We start from the raw sequence: 22,536 nt of genomic DNA on the forward strand, positions 1-22,536 counted from the left end.
TCAAGACAGTGTCCGTAGCTGACTAGACACATCCCTGGCACAGACCCATTATTCCATTCCCTTCTGAGAATTACAAACCCCATAAGTCAATTGTGTAACCCAAAATATGATGTTATCTATCTTTAACATCTTACAGCAACCAACGCTCCAACAAAAGCAATGCAGTTCTTTCAAAAATCTGAGTATGTTTGAAAAATGCAAAAGTTTTTCACCTGTTCTGTTTTTCCTGCTTGTCTGCTAAACCCGTACCTCCTAAAAGAATAAGAGTAACATGAAATAAACACATTGTTGTCTTCAACTTCCACAGAGTTTCTATCAAGTTTTTACTGATAAGATTCACTAAAAAGTGATTGAGTAAACAAAACTAACATCCAAAGCCAGATTCATGTTAGTTTTGGAATTCTTTGAATAAATGAACTAAGCAGGTACTACAGTATATTTACACAACAATTCCACCTCAGTCCACTCCTTCCATTATGATTTGTACATAAGGTTTTCACAACAAGCTCACAGAGGGCAAAAGGGCTGTTCTCCTTCCAGTCAGAATTTAACCCTGAACGATTAGCTTCTGAATTCTAGAAAGGCCTCAGGAATTTCTAAGTACAGTCTACAATCCTCAGAAAAATGGTCTTACATGCTTTGATGAATTTGTAATTTTTTTGTTCAGAGCCTAAAAGATACACTCACAATGTTCTACCTCATTTTCTGGAGGGGAAAAATTGACATCTGAATTATGTTGCTAGTTTAGAAATATTATCTTAAAAGAAAAGTCAGCTAGAAAGAAATTTTAGAGGTGAGCAACTTAGACACACTTTGGAAGTGCTAAACCCACTGCATACCCAGCCACACAGTGATGTTTTCTGTATGACTAGTTAAGGAAGTGAAGAGTTGTAGCTGCGAATTACTACAGAAGCAGGACTATTTATGTCCTTAATGGCTCAAAAGTGTAACTGTCACTTGTTCTCCATTTATTCAACACTCATATTTAAGGGGTAAATTCAGTCCTATTTTATGACAGCATAACTCCAGGTTTTCAAGAATCCACCAAAATTAATTTACTCTGCATTTTAAAGTTTAGTAGTGTAGGCAAGGTGACAGAGCACCATCCTCCCACAGAGAATGTCTAAAGCTGCCTTAATACAGAAGCACTCAATAGTAGTATTGCCACCATTGCATAAACCAGTTTAAGGAGCAAAGAGTAAGTACATTCAATGAACATAACTCACTAAAGGGGCAAAGTCAGAAAATGGGTTCCTGTTGGTGGTACAATGTCACATTGCCCACATATAGAGCTCATAGGGGAATAGGATGAGTAAAGTAAGTCTGAAACCTGACTGGAGAAAATCTGAAAGTCTGATTCTTAAGTAGAATTAAAAACAAATCACGATCGATTTTTAAACGTACACAACATAAAGCCTTCAAACAACCAAACCAAGCCTTTCACCTGCCATATTCCAGAAGCGTAGCATGAACCTTTGACTCCTCATCTAGTAGTGCTTCAGCCCCCTTTTGACGTCTGTATTTTCTCTGGGGTTTGTAAACCTCCTGTCAGACAAGACAGTGAATCAAGTCAGAGCTTGCAGAAAGCATTTTTTTTTTACTGAATAAATAAATAAGCAAAACATTATGAATTAGTATTTTAACACTGTTTGCTTTCAAACTCAATGTACTTAAGCACCTGAGACTTCATTTTCTTTTTTACACAAAATCTTACTAAATTCATTTGTGTGCGCTATGGGATCTGTCTTCCCACATTTCAAAGACACTAGAAAGAGTTATTTGACAAAAAACATTAATTCTTCAACCATTTCCTTCATCACATTTTAAAGGAAAACAAAAAATAACACAACAAACATCTACTGAAAAAAGTAACAAAAGTCCTATGATTAACCTAGTAGTGCCAAGGCACTCTGAGGGAGAGTTCAAACCTTCAGCACAGCAGAGAAAAACTTCATCATCATTACCAAAGAGTCAACAACAAAAAGCTACAGCCCTATTTCCTTCGTTGGCTTACAATGAAATAACTCAAAACCCCTCAAGGGCCAGGCTCAGAATGGTTAAAACAAACACATTACTAAAACAAAAGATGAAGTTGAAGCTTGTGTTTTTTATATATGCTTTCTTAATATGCTTAACTTCCAACAATCCTATTCACATGGGACAAATGATTCAAAGCAAGAAGTTCCAAAGGAAATAAAAGACTACATTTTGCTTGGTATAATCTCTTATACAACACAAACTATCATTTTCTACAGTTCTTGAACCTTAACCTTGCTAAAACAGCTTTCAACCTTTTTCAAAGACATCCCAAAACGGAGATTTTAAACAAGTGAAAAAGGAAGTTGCTCCTGAATTTGGAAGCTACTCTCTGCAATTTGTCACTTGTTTCCAATCTGAATTTCTGTCATCTTTGTTTCAAATCTTGTTACATTTCTGCCTGTTACATCAGCAAGACTTTCACCATCAAGAAACTTAGATAACATGCATTCACACGCCCACATAAAAGCAATTAAAATCATAGCTTCTGTGGTAGTATAGTATATTACATATAAAGCGTATATATAAAGCCATTGTACCATTAACATTAGCCTTGACATTAGCTAATCAAGTACTTGAACAAAGCCATTGTAAGAGAATTTCCATTTAATAGACACTCACTTTTCAATGGCAGTACTTACTCCAATAACCATTACTGATATTTAATATTCCCTTTTCTAACCTTGGAACCATAAATCACACTGTACTGTCCCTTTGAGAAAAGGAGGGCAGGTCCTTAGAGCATAGGTCTAATGATGAATTCAGACAACAGCCTAATCTTTCACACCTGGTGATTCTCTTTTTGGAAAGTTGATTTCTCTTCCAATCCCATTGCACGGCGATTTAAAGGTGACCTGCATTAATCCTGAGACTATGCCCTTTCTTCCAGCTCCTATGGACAGACAGAAAAGCTTGTGTGCTTTTCCCCCTTAAAATTCACTCTGCACATTGCTCTGGACTGCACTCATGCGTTGACACCTTAAGAGATCTCATGAATTTATTTTCAGTTCCCTCCATTTAGAATGTTCCACTGGTGTAAAAATAAAATAATAACACCCATTTATGATAGGGGATAACTTCCCCCTATGCTGAAAAAAAACAAAACAGTCAACAAAACCGACAAACAAAAGTATCTCAAGAACAGAAAAAACCACCATCGCAAAATGAGTAACAACAGTTAGAACAACTGTAATTAAAATTTTCATAGCAAAACTAATTACTCAAGCGTATTAGTGAGAAATCATCATCTGGAGACATTTACAGCAATGCCCTTTTACAACATAATCAGTAATTCAACCACATAACATTCAGTTCAGCAGCACTCCTGTAGTTCATTTGGCAAAATAAATACCTCCAAAATATGACAAAAGAATAAGATGATTTGTCTGGTCCAGTCCACTAAACAAGTGATCACAGGGCCTGTAATACCAGCACTGAACACCTCTATCCACAAATGTAGAGTGTAGAACGCCTGGCTAGAGCTGCCTGAAATAGCAGTGATTTTTCCAAAGAAGAGCATTTTCATCCCTTTTTGAAGACCCTTGGAAGCATCCTATTCAAAACATACCTTCATTTCTCATTGCTTCTCAAAATTTTGCAAGCAATCTGGCAAAAAATAAAGTGAGCAAGCAAGGACAGAAACTCAAGCTATTGAGCCAGGCATCTGAATTCAGATATGAGGCAATCATGCATCCTGGAAGCGTGTGTTAAAAGCTTTCAAATATATAAAGAGAGTTGAAGGAGAAAGAATCCAATGGGTATCATCTTCCCAAATCAACATTTGCTATTTAAAGATAACTTCCCCGAAGCATGGTATATATTTTCATTGCTAACTCAAACAGTAAAAATAACAAGGTCTGAAACGTAGACATTTAAACTTAAGGGTCACTGCCATTTTGATAAATTTCAAAGCAAATTAAGTCCAGTTGCTGATGGCTTCAGCCAAACAGCCTAGTGAAGGCTGAATGACCTGTAAGCAACCTTGTGATTTGTTTCATAGCATGGAACACCACACACCACGTTGGCAATTGGCATGATTTACCTGCATGTAATAACATACACCTAAAAGGCTTCCAACATCAAGAGTTGACTTCTGTAACCCATTCCGAAAAAGGCACTCAACATAGGACCTTCATAGGAGAAAATCCAGAAGCAGCTGCATCAAGCAGAATAATACCAAGCACTACTATTCATTGCTAAAATTGCTTACTTCTTGGTCATTAGAAAATAATAGTAATTTACTTACAAATATATCAGTAACTGTTTTGATAGCCTTCTCTTTTCTTTGCATAAATTCATCATCCTGCAAGACATCAGAAGTGATTAAAAATACCAGGAACAAAGACATAATCTCAATCACTGTAGTAAGTTTAGCAAACAAATTTGTCAAATACTTTCCGAGTTGACCAATTGTTTGGTGAAATGCCAGTGAGTTCCTAAAGCAGAAAAAATATTTGTTTCTCCCATCAGCCAGGTAGATACATCTTCAAAACTGTATCCAGACTGGCAGACTTTCTGTTCTCAGCTTATACAGTATCTGACCATTAATGTAATCCTGGTCCTTTTAGGCACTCTCCTATTGTTACTATGTGACAAAGAGAGAAAGTTGGGATGAACTCAGAGCAGAAGACAGACGCTTCCATTACTGTAATTGTGTCTTAGCATTAAAAGAACCCTGAAAAAATACAAGTCCAAACAAACACTTCACAGAGCTGTGAAGCTGCTATGTTGCCCAGGCATTCTACATAATGTAACAGGAAAGTAAATCAGTTTCTGTCTTACCTCTGGAAGTCTATGAGTTTTTTGAAACTGTGATATAGAGTAAGAACGGATATAGTCCCCCATTTCTTCCCTTGTTTCTATTGCACGTTTCACCAGCCACTGAAAAAGAAATTTGCATCAGTGGAAAAAGGAAGAAAGACAACAACAGCCAACACTGAATTGCTGCATAACTGTTTTAAATACAAGAAAGAAACACACAAACAAGAAAATTTATTTGCAAAGATGGTAACTGAAGGACCAGCTCCTAATAGAATCACCGTGCTTTGGCTATTATATAAGCATCATGTTGGCTATTCCTCTATGAGCTAAAAAGATAAATGAAAGGTTGAATCACACAACTAATAAGAAATTATAAGAAATCAAATTGCTGCCCTTACTGTTGTATTTTTACATACAAACACCTACACCATCTTCATTCTGCTGAATTTCTTGTATTGAACAATATAAATCACTTATGAGCCACTCTGTTCCCACTACCGAGGGATTCAACTGGCCTAAGACTGAACTGTCTCTTCCACTTCTTGGAATAGGGAATACCATCCCCAAAAACACTTCTATGTAGTAATTTTGAACAGTATTGCAGAATCAGTTATGCTCCTTCATGACTTCCACTATACTTAACTTGCAGTGCAACTTCTCATACACTGACCTGCTTTTATACTTCAATAAATTAATTAAAATAAGCATGGAAAGTATTGAAGCTTCAGCTACTAGGAATCGTCAGCTCTCAAACTGATTTATAGACACTGTGAAATCTTCAGAACTACAAGTGATGTACATCAGAATTCTACCAATATAGATTTGCGCGATCCAAATATTTGCATCTCAACTCAATGCATTCCAAAAAGTAAAATGACGAGCATTCTGAAATGCAATTTAGCATGTACCACTTTTAGCATTATTCATTTAGCTTGCATTTTTTAGGAAGAAAATAAATAAATCAATCGGCTTCCCCCAAAAGATCCGCAGCCCTCCCTACCCCTTCTAATAATGAGTTGGAGAAACTTTACAACCCAGCAGGGGGAAGCTACTACTTCAGTTAGTAACACACTTTTACAGTGCACATGGGAACAGAATACTAATTATATTTTCAATAGTATTCATCTTTACTACTTGTTAAACATTATTAATATTGTACTTCCATAATATAGAGCAAAAACAGCAGTACAGAAAACAGCAGAACTTTAGTTTTCTGACTTTTCTGTTTACACCATGGAAAAGCTCAGATTCACCAGACCATGAGGTCAGCTCTATCAGCCAGCAAAAATGACATCCCATTCTGTATTCAAACCAGTACTATGCTATATGAGCCAACAGGGTTGTCTCTCTGCTTCACTACTTACAGCACAGGCCTTTGGTTCTAGAAAGTACTGTGCTTATAGCACAGATGCAAAAACACAACTATACTCTGCATGCAAGCAGGAATGCTCCTATTTACTCCAAAGATACCCTCAAGAGCACACTTTAAAACAAACAGATAGTGCAGGTAGCCTTCCACATAGTCTGCGGACATTCTTCTACAAAGCAAGCTTGAACTGTTCACAGCCCAGGTGAGCAGTCAAAGGGGGAGCAGATGAGCTGGAATTGGACAGTCACAAGCTGAAAGATTCTGGGCTTTCAGTGCTAAGACCTAGCACAGGATCTGTCTTTTCTCATTGGTCCATAGCACTGACTGAGCACATTACTCAGGATGTGACCTCATGAGTATTGGCTCTGCCCCAGGTAGAAGCCACTACATCTAGGCTCCACATAATTTCAACTAATTTCTCCTGTTACAGATCACTGATCTTTTCCACAAACTTCAGCTCCACCATGAAAAAATACAGCTTTGAGCCCATGAAGTTTTCAAGAACCACATGCCTGTGTAAGACAAGAACATTTCTTGAGACATTTATAAGACCACACAAAAAGCCACAGGAGATTCAAGTGCATTTTAAATAATGTCAGAGAAGATAAATCTTGTGAGCTGTTGACAGCCTGTGCAGCAGGTCACATCAGAGACCAGATCCAACTTGGGATTCAAGTTTGAGCCAAAATCAGTTTTCTTTGCTATAAACATGAATCCCTGGAAAGTGAAGGGAGTATGCTGACAACAGGAAAGCTCAAAATATAAGCCATAAATTGCAAACCACACCTCAACACAAGATTATATACATACTTTTCCCTGTAGACACAAGCAGAATTCACTCAGAAGAACAGCACCGCATCTGCTGACGTGGTTCTGACTTTTTAAGCTTTTTTACCCCCATTTTTTTCTTAAGAAGAAAAACTCTTACAGCCTGTGGCAGTGAGCCAGCACAATTTAATTCTTCCTACTCAGGAGGATTCAGCTTGCCCAGTGCAAAAGCTTTAGGGACACAATTCCAAGTGGAGGAAAGAGCTTCTGTATCACCTGGGAACTGCCCTACGACTCATAGATAGTAAGCAAAACCTTGAATTCAACTATGTATTGAGTGAAGTGGCATTATCAAATACACAGTTCCTACATGCCAAGTTGTGCTATGCTTAATAAGATCTTTCAGCCTTCTAGAAACTGACAGGAAGCCACGTTTCCAGAAAATTATCTTTTACATACCAACAACTTACACCTCACCAAGAAAGACTTCATTGACCAAGCATGGAATAGCTACGTTCCCCACTGTCTAGCAATTAAGACTGATAATTGTTGCTTTCAGGGAAAATGAGAAGCCAACTTCACTTCTGCTTAGAAGTAATAGTTTTCCTGTCCAGAAGTAACATCCTAAATCAAATTTTGGACAAAGCAGGTTATGAGAAAAGAATACTCGGTGCCATATTTTTTAGAGCAGGAGTCATTTACTTTTTCACTTTAGGACAGGAATTATTCGCCCTGTGAGAGATATCATTTACATGATGTATTATCATTATTGTTTCAAATTGATCAGGGAAAGGAATTAATCTGAGGTAGGTTTTCTTCAGCAGTAGAAGTTCAGAAGCAAAAACTCACATTGACAAAGTACAAGCTTTCCACTGTAAGCAGCGGGAGTACACCTTGAAAGCTGTGTACCAGTAGCATGCACTGTGGGAAAGAGAGTTAAGAGTAGCTTCCCTCAAGAGCCTCTCACCAGAAGATAAGAAAATGAGGAAGTTCTCCTTGCGTCTTATAAACTGGAATTTATATGAAACTCTTGCTTGCCACGCTCTTTCACAGGAAGGAGGAAAAGAGATAAAGGAAAAGCCTGCTGGACTGCCTCCATCTTCCCTGTTTATAAGGAATACGTTTTCGTGTGTTTTCGAAGTTAAAATCTGAAGAATGATAATAACATACCAAGCATTCTTAAGATACCACATGTAAGTGGAACTTACCACATGTCAGCCTGATCTTAATAAAATGAAGAACTGTGAGCATGCACGTGGTCGGTGCTGCTCAGCAAACACACAGCAATAGGATCAATTCAGATGAATTTAATTTTCCACCCACAAAGTCTTTCAGTTCTTTTAAGCAGACAAGTACCATAAGAAACAGAACGCAACTCCAAATAATTCAGTATTTGTGGTTTTTTTGAACACGGATCATCTATAATGCCATTCAGCTCCTCAAAAGCATTCATTTGAACTACTTTTCTGTCATTATTCCTTCTAAAGTTAAAGAGACAAACAGTACCATTGATCTCTGTTAAAATCTGCACACAAACTTTATGCCCTTTCTCAGCAAAGTATTGATACATAGCACAGTTATTACCTGTACAACGGGAAATATATGAATGAAATCCAGACCCTGGATCTGATGTGGTTCCAAACGATGAGGACACTTCATTTTCGGTAATACTGACACAATTTTTTCAGTTAAGGCACTATTAGGAAAAAAAAAGAAGTAACCAAACAAAACCAGATGAACACAATTGCACACGTACCCCAATTTTCTCTTGAGAATTCCCAATTATTTTTGCAAACAAAATTAGCTGTTAGAAAGTTCCCTCTAGTGGCTTCCATTGCACACAGCTGTAACTCTCAGTTACAGAATAACTTTTACACTGCATTATATACTACCAGCAATGATTAAATTGCCCATCATTTCAGATGAAATGCTCACCTAAGAAACAAAATGCAAAGGTGTCTCTAGATACAGTGCTTATTTCCATGTGAGTGTTACTAAAAGACAGCATACAAAGTAAAAGACATGCACTCAAAAACTAAAACGTCCCTCTAAGGACTTAAAAATTAATCTAATAAAACTGTCAAATTATCCTGATATAATTACTGAAAGCTTAAGAGTACAAATATGTGCAACATCTAACAGATAAGCACAGTTCATATGGTTGTGGTTCAAAGCGGATAAAACTGAATTTACCAGCAACTATCTCACTCCAATCTGGTGAAATGAAGGGGTTACTCTAACAAAGTGCTCACCTAGAAGAACACCATCCTGCTTCCAACAAACCCCTCATCTCAGAGCGAGGCAGTTTCTGCTGCCTGTACTCCACACTGCACTTTAAAGCAGGTGTTGGCATCAAGAATGAACGTGGAGAAATTAGATTTCCCCATGAAAGAAGACAATTAAGTGGCCCAGTACTGACTTCAGTGATATCCTGATCCTGTACTGTTCAGAACGGATGGACAACTGATACTCTGACAGAAATGAAGAGGAACAAGAAGGATGAAACAGACCAAAGTCTTGGAATAGTGCCTTTACAAAATACAAATAAATCACTTCTGCTGTTGTGGGAGTTAAGCTTGGTTTTTGTTTCACCAGTTCTACGTGCAGTCAGTTGCAGAGAGAAAAGAACATTTTAAGAACAATTTAATTATTTCCTGTTCTTAAGGATAAGAAACATTTTCTTGGCAGCCAACAGCAACAAAAAAACCCAGAACAAGAAAACCCACCACTACCACCTTCATCGCTAGTCTAAATTGAATTGTGTGCTTTTACCAATGCTTTATGTAGCTATGATGATTGGAGTAACAACAAACCCTTATTTCTAAACGCATTAAAGTCTTGCCAATGCTAAATGATTTTTGAGAAAACAGTACAGATGGATGCTCTTTCCAGATACATGGAGCAAGTAAGTCTCCTCATGTAACTGTAACTTGACGGGCTACTCTTACTTTCTGCAAACTTCAACCATGGCTTTTATCACAGAAACATCAAGTAATAACACACTTTAGAACTGATTCTCTTTTTCTCAGCATAAATGATTTTCACAGTCTTCCCTAATACTCCTAAGCCAGCTAATTCCTGTAAATTCCTTGCATGACAAATTACATTGAACCAAAATGGTCTCATTAGGTCACAATAAAGATAGGTAACTGTTTTGGCAACAATGTCATGCTTTATATTCTGTCTACCTCTAGTTCCAACCCAGAATCTGACAGAGGAATCAAAGGTTATTTACACAGCACAACTGCAGACACAGGGAACTCAAGGATGGTCTTCTACTGTTGCATTCCACAGTTTCCAGCAGTGTGGTCTCTCTCTGCCCTTTGTTTTGGCCCCTGCATCATCTTCTTGTGCCAGCACAAGCATCTGTACAGCTGCACAGGGACGTGGAGCCAGTAACAGATTCATGTTAAAACTATTTTCCTTTTGTTTTTCTTTTTTTGGTAGGTTTTAACCTGGATCAGTTCCCGATCCATTTTGTTGTTCAGCCACATAAATGCTCTTGCTTCACAAGGGATATAAGAGCACAGCAGCCCAGTGAGGGTAATGCTGCCTTTTTCAGAATAAGCTTCTTTCTGGTTTTACAGTTCATAGAACTACAGCCTGAGTATCCCAGAAACCCACAGGATGTTTTGAAACTTAGTGACCTCGAAAAGGAGGAAAATTGACTAAAAACCCTCGTTACAAACAGGCAAATATCAGATAATTCTTCCTATCTTTCCTTCTTTCCTAAGACAAAAGAACCAAACGCTATTGCCGTTTCGACAACTTACATTTTCTGACCAATAGTAGAGTTCTCCTGAAACAATAAATCGACGTCAATATCAAAGTTGCACGTAGTGATGCACCACGTCATGCCTCCTACAACCTGCCACAGAAGCAACAGCACGGTTAGTTCCACAGTAATCTGAAGAGATAAAAACAAATACATCCTACATTCCAAAATGCAGACATTGGCAACACCAAGTGCTATGTGCAGAAATAGTCGCAAACATCCCTAACTCTGTAGAGATCATTTTCAGGCCCTGCCCCTAGAGCTACTTAGGTATAATTAAACCCCTCAGCCATCTAATCAACTTTTCTTTAAACACTAAAGTTCTGAAAGACAATCTCATGCAAACATACCCAACATAACCTAAGCATATGCAAATATGATAAGCGTAAGGAACAGTTTAAAAGATAGGAAAACTTAACATCATACTCCAAATTAGGAAGTTACAAGGCTTTCTAAAACCAATTAGCCCTCTAACAAACCCATCTAAAACACTTATCCAGCATTCTTTCTGTCTTAGCAGCCAGCTTGTTTTTAATAGCAATGCCTGGTTTGTTAAAGTTGGGCACTGTCAATTGCAATTGTATTCAGGTATGTATAAACCTGATGCATACACTTCTATGCAGAAAAGCAATGGTTTACACCCACAGCTGTCTCCTTGGAACTACTCTGCGCCTTCATGCGTAGCCTCTGTAATACCTAAGATCAGTAACGCCATGCAGTATTCGGAAACTGAAGCTGCACTGTGCTACAACCAAAGGAAGAGCAGAAAACAGAAGTGTCCAGAGCTGGACAAACCTCAGTGCAGCAACTTCTCACAGTGTCAGTGCTAAAACAATTCAGAAGTCTCTTTTCAGCTTGAACTTTGCTCATCGCCACTATCACATACTTCCTGCCTAGGACAATGACTAGTTGACACACAGGACATTTTAAAGATATGTAAAGCAACCCCAAAATAAATCCACTAAGCTAACTGTTCTGTTCTTCTGCAAATTCTCTCACTACAAATCTCTCTCTTTTCTCATAAAGAGCACAGCAGCTTTCAAAAGAAGTGGTTATCTGCAAACATCAGCTCTTCCAAGCAGTTTTAGCTGCAGTTGACAGAGCTGCAGAATTCTCTATATATGTCTCAAACTTAGGCCATAATGTGCACAGAAAAGCATATCAGTTTAGTTTGAATCCAGCTGTCTCTTTAAAGACGGACTCTGCTGCATAAATATGTTTCACAAAACACAGGAGGTGCTAACTGTCTGAAAAGGGCTCATTTGCAGACACATTTAAATGGGAAAGCCAATGTTACAAAAGTCTTTTACTTTTTAAAGAAGAGGCACCTAGAATTGCTAAACTAACTTGAAATAAAAATGTAACCCACTTACACTTCAAAAAAGGCTTTTACTACACAATGCATTAGTCTCACCTTGTCAAAGGGCGATAACCCTTTGATTCTTGCTCGGAAATACCCAGCAGCCACCAACAGTTCTAAAATCTCCGTCAGCTTGATGTTTTGTTCCTCATCTTCCCTTGTTTCAACCTGACAAACGAACAACACAGCACTTACGCAGCATTCCTCTTTCCTTCTTCCTATGAATGTTTTCCAGACTTAAAATAGAACAAGGTAGAGAAACCATGGGCTGCTGCGTGGATTAAACCCCACGTTTCTCATCCCCCCCCCCCCCCCCCCCCTTCCCCCATTTAAGTACTACAATCCACCTCTCCAGTCCAAACTCCCAGTCTGCAGCCTGCCCCAATGGCCATAATGCATCTCACTTATTCTCAGTTGTGTACATTTCCCTCAATGTCAGCCTCCACATGACAGCGTATCCCACATTAACACCTCTAATTATTACACTTCTTCTTAAAAACAAAAACAAGCAGATAATTTCTTGTGGCTTTCCACCATTCGGGCCAGGCAATTTCAATCCAAGTATGCCTTCAAAAACAAAACAAATCAGCTAGTTTTTGGTAGGGATATCTTGGCAGTTCCTTACCAAGGCAGCACTCTCCTGAGAGTGCTTCTTTTAAATCTATTTTTCTGTGTAGAGGGACGAGGACCCCCACAACGGTGTCCCAGCATAGGCAGGCTGTGGCACAGCGCAGCGGGCTATCATCCTTCGGGCACCGCACGCTGCAAACATCCCCCAGCCCCCTTCCCCACCAGCTCTCCCTAAACCTTCCCCCGCCCCTCCGCCACCGACAGCGCAGAGCCCAGGCCAGGCCGAGCACTGTCACGGCGCACGGCTGGGAGCCCCGCACATCCTCCTGGCTGACCCCCCCCGGCCCCACAGCGCAGGGCCCCGAGCCCGCAGCGCCGCACGGAGCCCCGGGCGCGGCCCCACAGCGCGGGGCCGGGAGAAACGGGCCTCTCCGCCCGGGAGAAGCGGGGAGAGACGCGGCCGCGGTACCTCCTGCGGGGCACGATGCTCCTGTCCCCGGGGAACCACCATTGCCCTCCGCCTGTCACGTCCGCTTCCCCCCGCCGCACCGCAGCGCCCGGCCGAAGGGCCGTTCCCAGCCGGCGGCTACCGGGTTCCCCCAGCCGAGCTCAATGGTTCGCCCTCACCCGCCTTGCGTATAAGCGCATCCGGGCCGTGCCATTCGCGGCAAGGGGGTGCGGAGGAAGGAGGGCGGGGGCTCCAAGGGGCCTCATGTGACCGCTCGGAGCGCGGCCGCCAGGGATCGCCTCTTGCTCCCGTTGGAGGGCGGCAAAGCATAGCCGAGATCGGCCGTGCTGAGAGCTGTGTGACAGAGTGATCAAAACACTAAGAATAAAAGCAAAAATATGCCAGACTGGCTCGGTCTGCATCCTGGTGTAACCACAGTCCGTGTCTTAATTAGAGTTGTAGAAAACTGTTGTGTAGCCCGAGAGCCCGACGTGAGCAATGCACGCCGTCTGCTTTTCTATCTGCTTTCTGCTCACGGAGAGCTGGGAGGCTCTAATTTGTCATGCAGAGAGAGATTGAAGCAAACACGCGGGAAGGAAGGACAAGAAGTGCTGACCTAGAGGCGGTGGCCCACAGCAGTTGTAACAGAGCTATTGAAAGGAAATACCAGCTTAGAAACAAGATTCCTGAGCCACGATATTGCCATAAAATTCCCTTTCAAAGAAGCATTTTAAAGGATTAATAAGATGTAGGAGACGCTGTCAACTAGAGGCTTAAGTGCTAACTGCATAGAAGGCAAGGGAGGGATGAAACCTGCTCTGGAAACAGATCTCTCTTCAAGAGAACTGAAAACGTTTTCCTCCTTGCAGTGAAAGCTTCAGCCATCAATATTCACAATTCATGCACCTGAGGTGTGGCTAGGAAATCAAAAGGAATGGCATGAAAATACAAAGTTGTATCTCTGTTGTCATTACAACTCATCTCTGATTGCTCAAACCTCAATAAAATGCTCCACAAAGCTTCGCTTTCCCATACTTAATTGTGATGCAAATCCACCTGATTATTCAGAGGCCTTGTCCCCTATGACGTTCAGATAATCAATCTTCTAAATACCAATTAGGTTTTTAAAAGTCCCAAGAGGGGACACAGTGTGAAAAAGAAAAGCCTCACTTTCCTCAGATCTCTAGATTTAATACTTACAGACCTCTAGCAGGTTCATTTTTAGTCTCGGTTTCCCCCTTCCCTGCCCTGTTTTGATCTGTGAAGGTTGGCCACACTCTGCATTTAGTGTGGCTGCTTTGAACAATTCTGTCTTGATTTTTCTGTTGTATTCCTGTTGACCCCATGAAGCTGAACTAAACAGGTTGGTTTGTTTTTCCATTTTATAACCACAAAACAATTTTTTTGCTGTTGAGCCTGGACTCCTGACAGTATCAGACTGGGTCACCACTGAATGTAACCATTAAGTTTCACTGTATATTTCAGTACATATTCGTTCTTTCTCACAGGAAGAGTTAAAACATGGTGGAGTTCTAACAGCAATAGCACAAGCTCCACTCATTATGCAGACACTGTTAGGTAGGTTTAGGTACTTTTCCAACTGCCTCTATGCTGAGAGGCCTAAAGGACATTGCTTTCCACCCATAAATTCTGCATGATAGATGAAGGCAAGTCCCTGCATCACTGTCCTTTGAACGTGGTCTTTTTGATAGGGGCTGTGTGCCTCAGTAATGCCACGACTGCATCTTAGTTGTGTTCCTGATTCCTGGAGAAGCTAGAGTCAAGTATAGGGGACTGAACCCAAGCCTTCTGAACTTAGTATCATTTCTTTGCATTGTTTCCTGTGGATCGTTTCTTGGACGAGTTCTATTTGAAGCCCATCTTGTTGCCTGGCAGCTCCAGCCCACAGATGACTTCCACCCTGATCCATAATAACGTGATTCCTGCCATGAAGGTTTTCATCTAAATTTCTGAAATCAGCAAGACTGCGGACGCAGCAGCAGCATCTTCCTCTGTGTGCATTTACTCCTTTTTTCTTCTTTGTTGTCTTGGTTGTAAACCAGCTCTTTATAGATATTGAATCCCCCTTCTGTTGTTTAAATGCAGTAGGCACAAGAAGCCATTTGCCAGGCAATTGCAAATTTCCAGTTATCACCTGCAGAAGTAAGACTGTACACTGTGAAATGAAAAAGTCACAGACCTGTTACAGTAGCCATTGTGTTAGGAGCTGCAGCAGACCATTGCATCCCATCAGACAGGCTGATATGTTTTGCGAGTTATAGTGCCCTTTTATCACAGATGACTTTACATAGTGATATTTTAAACATGCCTACTATCACATCCACTGGTGACATTTAGGAATTCTTTACTTGGGTAGTGATGAGGAACTGGAACAAACTGCCCAGAAAAGTTGTGCATGTCACATGCCTGGAGGTGCTCAGGGCCATGATGGATGGGGCCTTGGGCAGCCTGATCTGGTGGGTGGCAACCAGCCCACGGCAGGGGGTCTGAAATGGATGCTCCTTAAGGCCCTTTACAACCCAAGCCACTCTATGACTTTCTGAGTCTGTGATTCTGGATTCTTTAATTTTGGAGAAACTTTATGCAAAGTTTGATTTTGAGAGTTCCTAACTCTGCCCACTTTGAATTTCAGGCTACCAGGGAGAGCCCTTCCCTGGACATGGATACAAAAGCTAGTTTGTTTTCCTATCTGGTACATGATGGCTACCATATTGGTACAATGGAAATAAAAATGTTCAGAATCCTCTTCTCTGGCCCTAATAATTTCTTTCTTCTAATGTTCACTAGACTGGCATTATTAAGAACTCACAATGGTTCTCAATATAACACACCTCAAGTAACCATCACGGTTCTGGATCATTTTTGACTGTGGAGTAGGAGCTGCCAAGAAGAAAATGAGTTGTTGATGGAGAATCATGGAGTTTCATGATAAAAGCCTAGAGTAGGCTTTTATCTGAGAGTAGTCAGAAAAGCTGCACTGAAAAGTAGCAAATTGCTTTAAAACTTTCACCTTCATCTCTGACCTGCCAGAGTCTAGAGTTCTGATTTCTTTGCAGCTGTCCTGGCTGGTGGGAAGGATGGAGACCACGAGGACAGCTCTGGTTCCGTGTAGGAATACACTGCAAGGTCCAAACAAGGACAGGCAGACCACAAGCTAACACAGAGCAATTACTCACAGTGGAATTTGTTCAGGACAGCACTGTTACACATCTTTTCTTTTGAAAGTCTCAGGGCATCTGTAGCTCTTACAGTCAGGAGAAATTAATCTCTGGGAGAACGAAGTGGGCATTTTCTGACTCAGGTATCATCTGTGAAACAGCTAATTAAGTCTGAGTCATAGAGTCTTCACCTGAGAAAGTACAAAGAATGAGAACAATTGCAGTGTAAGTACGTCACACAGCCCTCGATTTGGCCAGGATATTAAATTTCAGTTAGATCACAGCTGTGTCTGTGAAGCCAGCACTTTTGTTTTGTTTTATATTTAGACTGAGCAAATCTGATTTGGAATTGTTGGAAAACAAAAAGCACAAGAACTTAAATTATACTTTTGAAAGGTAAAACTTTTTTCCAAATAGAATCAAGCTTTCAGATTGATTTGGTGTTGAAAGAACAAAAGAATACAGGCTGCTGGATGGAACAAACCCTTACACAGGGGCTGAGTGGTGTATATTTTCACCTTTGCTATTTCTTTTTAGGCAAAATACATGGATTTAGATTTTACCCTCTATGTTCTCCCAGGTACACTTCACTCCCTGGAGAAAGACTGTCTAAGGTGGAGGAGTTTCTCTGCCTTTTCTTTTTTCCATGTCAATTTTTGTGAAAGACAATTGAAAAGACAGAGACAGTAAAAGGAGAAAATATCAGTGATGAAGCAGGAGGAAAGACAGAAAGGTACAAATGCAAGGCAAGCAATTGAGCTAAAACCTTGAACAGAGCTAAGCAAAAAGGAAAACTGACTGAAGACTGAGTGGGAAGGTATGTGAGGTGCTGAACAAAGACATTCCCATTTCCTACCTGATTCCTGCATTATTCGAGCAAATAGGACTTTTCTGTCCTGTGGAGAAAAAAAAAAAAAGTTCAAAATAATTAACAAATCTCTCTTCTTCTGATACTATTACCTCATTAGGACACTAGTAACACACCCTTAAGACATTTGGAACTATCTATAAGCTGCTTCAGAATGCAGCCGTGAGCTGTATAGTGTCTGGGTAGGCATAAACTGATTTATTGATACATGAATGCATTCTGAAGTGGAAGAGTCCTGTGGAGCCTCTTAGGAATTTTAGCCTGTTAGCACATTAACCCTAAATGGAAAGCAAACTTTGCTATTTTTTTTCTTCTCCATCCATCGTTAAATTACTTCTAGGCAGATTCTCACATAATCCAAACTAACACTAGAACATCTTTTTAAGTGTCAAAACTTGCTTACAGCAAGGCAAACATTTGACAATTGGTGGAAGAGCACCATCTGGTGACACCAGCCACAGTTTGATGCTATTCCGCTATTAGGAAATCACGTTCGGATTGTTTGGGTAGAGGATGTATTTTGGAAAGCCTGTTTTAATATGCTTTAATGCATCCTTCAATTAGACATAAGGAAAACAAGAGTGAGTGTGCTTAAAAGAAGTGTGTGCTGATGGTGGCCGTATCCCTTCTGTCCCTTGAATCATCAGAAAGTTCTTATAATTTAAATCAAGCATTCTCTGAGTTGTTCTCAGCCATTTTTAGGCAGCTCTGGAGCAGATTTTATGGGCCCCATGAAATGCAAGTTTTATCGCACTGGACATTTCAAGGATTTCTGTGTGTGATCTGAGTATTTTTATGTTTCTTTTCAGTGCTCAAGGAGCTTGGCTTAACTGTCTTTTCCAAGATTTTCTTTTCCCACAGAAATGATTATTAAGAAAAATGAATTATCTTCTGTCATTCTGGATACTCAGAGATAGGGGAAGAGAACGGGTTATAACCTTGTCTATCATTTCTTAATCATAACTGATTTCAGCACAAACTGAACCTGAATATGCAAATAAAATACACTTCTTTTTCCCTTTTTTTTTTCTTCCCCTGAATAGATTCTTTTTCACAATTGTGATTGCATCTATTCCATTCAAAGGGAAATTACAGATAGATATTGATAAAAGCAATTAGTAATTATGCTAAGCTTAGAAAACACTTTCTAAAGTTTTAGTCTTCAAAGAACAAGTTTTGCAAGGCTTTGGTTTGTGCAGACATATTGTTTTGTACCTCAAAAGCCATGCAAAACCCCTAAGGATCAGGAGGAAACCTTGCCAAAAATTAGATAAAGGTCAAGAATTTGGAAACCATGGAAGTTCTTAACTGTTACATAAGTCTCTTAAGTGCATAATTTGTGAAAAATTCATGGTCACATAATTACCAAGTTATTTTTTAACTTATCACACAATCACTATCCATGTAATATTAATTTCAGTAGTTGATAAGTTGGAGAAAAGTCACTTATGCTAAATTAGAAGTAAGGTCTATTAGAGAGGGTAAGGGAGAAAAAAGTTACACATCCAGAAATCTTAGCTTCCAACTCACAGGGTTCTAAGGCTTCTCAGAAGGCAAAGCTCAAAAATAGGAGGCAAGAGAGACCCAAGTCCAGAAGGACCAGTGTCTAACTCAGTAGTTAAAAGTCCACCTGATAAGGTTCCATTAACAGTGAAAGTTAATTGATTTCAGTGGTCTCTGAAGCTGTCTCTGTGGAGCCAATAAGCAAGTCTGCATTCATTTATAAACTCACCTAATGGCAAGAGTGGATGCTCATTGCATGGCTTGAAATTGTTTCCACTGGAAATTCTTTATTTTAGAATTGTATATCTGTGATTCAGTTGTACCAAAGATCACATGCCAGAAGGGGAAGATCCTTCTTTAGCAGCTCTGCAAATGTTCCTGTATGAGAACCTTTAAGTCACAGCCTGAACCACTGATTGAGCACCCGGGGAAAGGATCTGGTCAGCCCTGGGAGCACAGGTAAAGGCAATTCAGCTGTGTGACTGAAAGGAGCGAAGCCTGGCTGCACCTCTTTTAGATCCCATTGAAGGGCTGACTGCCACTGGAGAAGGATTTCTTTCTGGAGATTCCTCCTTAGTTAAGCTTTTCCCTGCAAACATGGAATCTACCAATACAAGTAAGCAATCTTCTTTCCTTACTATACTTTTCTATTGTGTTAATCCTTCTACCATTTTACCTCTGGTAAAACACCTTTTCCCATCACGTTGATCTGTCCAGTTGCCATAGTTCCATACACAGTTGTTTCCTTTTCTATGTGCCACGGATTGGCATTGCCATTACACTGTGCATCTAACGGTGGCGTTGGATGCATACTCTGTATTCTGCATTTCCTACTAAGTCACAGCCATGCAAGTAAGCATGCTGCTGCTATTTATTTTCTCCCTGTCTTCCTCAGAAATGAATCTACCGACTTGAGCCTGCATCTACTTGAAACTGATCTGTTGCTGGTTAAAGGATGAGATATTTAGTAAATGAAACAGAGACTTCTTGGGTACGGCATTGCTAGTGTTTCCAAACAACAAAAATTAAAAGTTCAATCTCCATAAATAACGTAATTGACTCAAATGAGGAAATTTATTATATCTAAATTATGTATCAGTACAAAGCTTTTTTTTTTTTTTTTTTTTTTTTATCTGCTTTTCGGCTTTTGAGCCCTTGGAGTGCTTTTCCCCACCTCCAGTAAAATGAAGAAAACCTTTCTTATTTGTTTATTAATTAAAACAGAGTCTTTCACCTAATCTCTTGATTCCAGGAGCTGGGCTTTAAACAAACACTGAATATTGCAAGGGCCCATAATATAAATAGGAAGAACTGGAAGTGTCTTATTACACAGCCTCACATCCTCTAAGCAGGGCCACCTAGGACAAAAATTCACCTCCAAGATTGTTAGCATTTTCCTTATCAGTCAACCCATAAGCAGCAGTTTGGTTGACTCCAGCGACTGTGCTGGATTATTTTCATAGCTCAAAGCTAATGAGATCTTTTTGTTGTAGAACTCTCCTAGCAATGTCTCTGCTGTCTTTAGCAGTTCGTATTCTTGTGAGTTTGAAAAGCTTCAAGTAATACATTTGGAATTATACTGTGTATCCCCAAAGCATGCCTTCTTATCAGTGACTACTCCTTCTAGAAACAGGTGGAAAAGGATGCCTTGTAACTTCCGTAACTTTTACAGCAAGGTGAAACATTCCTACAGCTAGGCTAACACTTGGGCTGTGTTGGAGGCTGTCCAGACTAGTTTAGTCCAAATGGCAATTAAAATCACAGCTCATTCACAAAGCAAGCATTAAAAGCTGCCTCCAGCAAGCTCTGCTTCCCATTACTGCTGCTCTCTAACTTGGTGTCTGTGTTACTTCTGCATAGTACAATAAGTAAATGTGAAGCTACTTCTTATCTCCTCGATATGCTTCTGTGCAGGGAATATAATCACCTTCCAGCTTTCTATCTCTTGGCAATACTCTTAAGACTTAGTGAGACTCCTTTAGCACCGCACCCTTGGCTAGCATTACTTATGGCTGCAGATATGCATTGCTTCTCTTATTCAGACTCCTTGTAAAGTCTGCTGTAGATGAATTCAGCAGAAATTATTTCCTTCTGCTGGTGGGAAGCTGAGCAGCAAGCTTTGTATAGTTGGTGTGGGGCAAAAGCACTGAGTGGCAGCACTGAGTAATTCTTCCAGTGGGAAGAACAGGTGCCCTGTTTACTTCAGGCATTATTCCACAGGGAGAATAATTAACCTTTCACCAAGATCTTAAAGCCACTTCTCCCTTTAATCTCTTCTGGCAAGGCTCTCTACCAACACTTTCTACTGAAGATTTCTTAAAATACCAGACAATGCCTTTTCTCTTTTGTCAATCTGTGTTTTCCTAGCTGTCTGCCTTGTAGTCAGTCCTTCTGCTGTATTCTCCCTTTGTAAAGCAGAAAATATCCAGTATTTTTTGATTCAGAAAGCAAACTGAAATGAGCTGCATGTACTGTATCAGAGCACCACATCAGGACTTACCTGCCTTTACTTCTGCAGGTGTATGAAGCAAGGCTGCATGCTGGGGAACAGAGAGGTGGTGCAATCAGCTTAAGCAGGAGAATAGTTGAGCTGCTCTTAGTGAGGGTCAGAGGCCTGAACTGAAAGAGAGGGGAAAAAAAAGCCTGCTTACAGTACAGTGAAGTGAATTCAGGGGGTCCAAAATCAGATGGTAAGCAGGGTTATTGTGACTTGCATTGTCTGAATGCCAGCTGTGTGCCACAGACTTGGTGACAGAGGCAGAATTCCAAGGCTATACTAGTTCTGAAGAGTCTCTGAAAGGCTGCTGCACACATAGAAGAAGCCACAGAAAAGAAGAAAGGTGTTGTGAAAAGGTTAGTTAGGACTATTACTTTAAACACCTTATAGAGAAATAGAAGGCAAAGAAAAGAATACAGGTCTCTATCTACCCTTTGACCTTATTCAGTTCTAGACTGACCTCTTTATGAAGTTTTTCACTTCTCTTTCATTTAAGAGGTGGAAGATAAATATTTTGTTCCATGCCCTATGCGGGGGGGACATGGACATGAGTCTGTCCTCCAGAACACACTCTGGTGCTAACAGGGAGCCCAGTGCTGGATAATACGAGTCCGACTGCTTCAAGGCACGTTGCTCTACTTGGGAACTGATGTGCTTTTGTTCCATTCTGATGCTTTTCCAGTGAATTCCATAACAAATTCATTCAATTTCTAAGGGCAAAATAAGATTTTTCTAACTGCTAACTCTGCACCTAGGGTATCTGAAAATCGAGCTACATTGTTTTTTTAGGCCTTGTAGTTCATAACATAGCTTTGATAGCAACTGATAATCTGAGATCAGGACTGAGCTGCAATTTTATTGCTAAAGCATAAGGGGAGATAGCTGCAGAAAAAGCAAGATGCAGTCTGTATTGATTATCAAGCTTTTTAGTAATTAAAAAATATATATCAGAAGCAAGGAGATAGTAGGCGTTGCCATGGGGAAAGAGTTAATACTGATGTAGTAACCTACTTCAGCAAGAGCATAACCCCAGATACTGCAGAGGAAAACAACTAATTGCATAAAATGTAATATCCTCATTCAATTTTCAAGGCCATCAGATTAACTATCTAAACAGAGTATTTAGGTTAACTTTCAAAGATCTCTGGCTTGCTCAACAGTTTTACTGAGTCTCATCCAAATCCTGCTGAGGTCAAAGTAAAGATTTCTATTGCTTTGTCTTAAATCAAGCCAAAGAATTAAGTCATTTTCTTTTACAGACCTCTTATCTCTAACTACACCCAGCAGTGATAAAATATTTTGTACTGTTAACATGTTTTTCATAATATAACTCTATTGTTTGAATTCACAGTCTTTATATACAGTCCTCAATCCCTGCCCTCACCCCATTTACTTCTCCTGG

The 22,536-nt window shown here is 40.1% G+C and overlaps 1 protein-coding gene across 5 annotated transcripts in view; it reads right to left on the reverse strand.

The window, feature by feature from the left end:
* CCDC93 (coiled-coil domain containing 93) overlaps positions 1-22,536 on the reverse strand; it is a 63,305-nt gene that overhangs the window by 18,603 nt on the left and 22,166 nt on the right. For 2 of the 5 annotated variants that reach the window (XM_015868732.2, XM_015868731.2), the window contains exons 1-8: positions 13,109-13,315; positions 12,124-12,237; positions 10,708-10,802; positions 8,519-8,630; positions 4,819-4,917; positions 4,283-4,339; positions 1,445-1,545; positions 213-252 (exon numbers count right to left, since the gene is read on the reverse strand). In XM_015868732.2, the coding sequence (XP_015724218.1) occupies positions 213-252; positions 1,445-1,545; positions 4,283-4,339; positions 4,819-4,917; positions 8,519-8,630; positions 10,708-10,802; positions 12,124-12,237; positions 13,109-13,150 (660 nt within the window). In that variant the 5' untranslated portion in view covers positions 13,151-13,315. Of the gene's footprint in view, positions 1-212; positions 253-1,444; positions 1,546-4,282; positions 4,340-4,818; positions 4,918-8,518; positions 8,631-10,707; positions 10,803-12,123; positions 12,238-12,694; positions 12,804-13,108; positions 13,433-16,284; positions 16,458-17,122; positions 17,163-21,137; positions 21,257-22,536 lie in introns of those variants that run through there. The other 3 variants (XM_015868733.2, XM_015868737.2, XM_015868736.2) reach the window with 3 other exon arrangements.

This window comes from Coturnix japonica, chromosome 7 (genome assembly GCF_001577835.2).
Source record: "Coturnix japonica isolate 7356 chromosome 7, Coturnix japonica 2.1, whole genome shotgun sequence".
In the NCBI taxonomy this organism is placed as follows: Eukaryota; Metazoa; Chordata; class Aves; order Galliformes; family Phasianidae; genus Coturnix; species Coturnix japonica.